The sequence below is a fragment of the Sphaeroforma arctica genome, assembly GCF_001186125.1.
Source record: "Sphaeroforma arctica JP610 unplaced genomic scaffold supercont1.9365, whole genome shotgun sequence".
In the NCBI taxonomy this organism is placed as follows: domain Eukaryota; class Ichthyosporea; order Ichthyophonida; genus Sphaeroforma; species Sphaeroforma arctica.
The window spans coordinates 1-1,085 of record NW_014031193.1 but is presented as its reverse complement, the minus strand read 5'-3'; the positions used below and the strand labels follow the sequence as shown (position 1 = coordinate 1,085).

The 1,085-nt window shown below is 43.0% G+C and overlaps 1 protein-coding gene across 1 annotated transcript; it reads left to right on the top strand.

The window, feature by feature from the left end:
* Positions 1-795: 795 nt before the first annotated feature.
* Positions 796-991, top strand: SARC_16954 (hypothetical protein; the record flags this gene model as incomplete). Its single annotated transcript, XM_014288940.1, has 1 exon — positions 796-991. A coding segment is annotated over one exon (196 nt), but the record flags the coding sequence as incomplete, so codon positions are not given.
* Between the last annotated feature and the right edge of the window lie 94 nt (positions 992-1,085).

Here is a 1,085-nt window from a genome sequence, read left to right as displayed (position 1 = left end):
ACACATCCCCACAGACAAACAGGCAAATAGAATAGTCTATATACACGGATATAATAAGCTATATCACACACAAATATTTAATTGCCAGATATATCCTAAACACATCCCCACAAGACAGGCAGACAAATATGATAGTCTATATATACGGATATAACAAGCTAAATCACACACGAGTACTTCGATTTAAAGATATATCCTATACATATCCTCAATAAAAGCTTATATATACGGATGTAACAAGCTAAATCACACACAAATACTTCGATTTAAAGATATATCCTATACATATCCTCAATGAAAGTTTATATATACGGATGTAATAAGCTAAATCACACACAAATGCTTTGATTTCCAGATGTATCCTATACACATCCCCACAGACAAACAGAGCGATAGTCTATATATACGAATATATGAAGCTAGACTACACACACAGACTTAGTCATATCCAGACAAAACAAATCAAGCACTCACCCAATCGGCACAGTGCAATAGCACATCTGTGTACAAATGGGTCTAGCTCTGCGACACATACAAGCGAGCGCATTAGCAAATAGGTGATAGTACATATAGCGCCAACCCACCCAACCCACCACCTCCATCCCCTCCCCATACTCCTACAGATGTAGTGCAACACCCAGTCTCGGCAAACCTTCCAATTCCAGCTATATTTAAACACAAGCGCGAACAAACACACGCGTGAACATTCAAGGTGCCAATCAGATCACAAACACAGCCGCATATAGCTAGCTGACGCAGACCCAGACCACGTACACACATACACCTACTTTACAGATCCGGTGCCAAATCCACCTATACTCCCGCCCGAACTCCCTCCGGCAGCGCCAACGGGGGGAGTGTATTCCACACTCACTTCCAAAACCTCGGACACTTCCTCTTTCTCGGACCGTCTGTGTCTGTGTTGGGGTGCTACGGGTATCGGTTGCGTGAACGTGCCGCGACGGCGCCGCGCGAGGCCTGTGCTCTTTAAGATGACTGTACACGTGTGCAGGCACAGGAATAGGGGGTCAAATCAAATCAATTTATATACTCAATAAACAATTGATACCGATGTCAATATATAT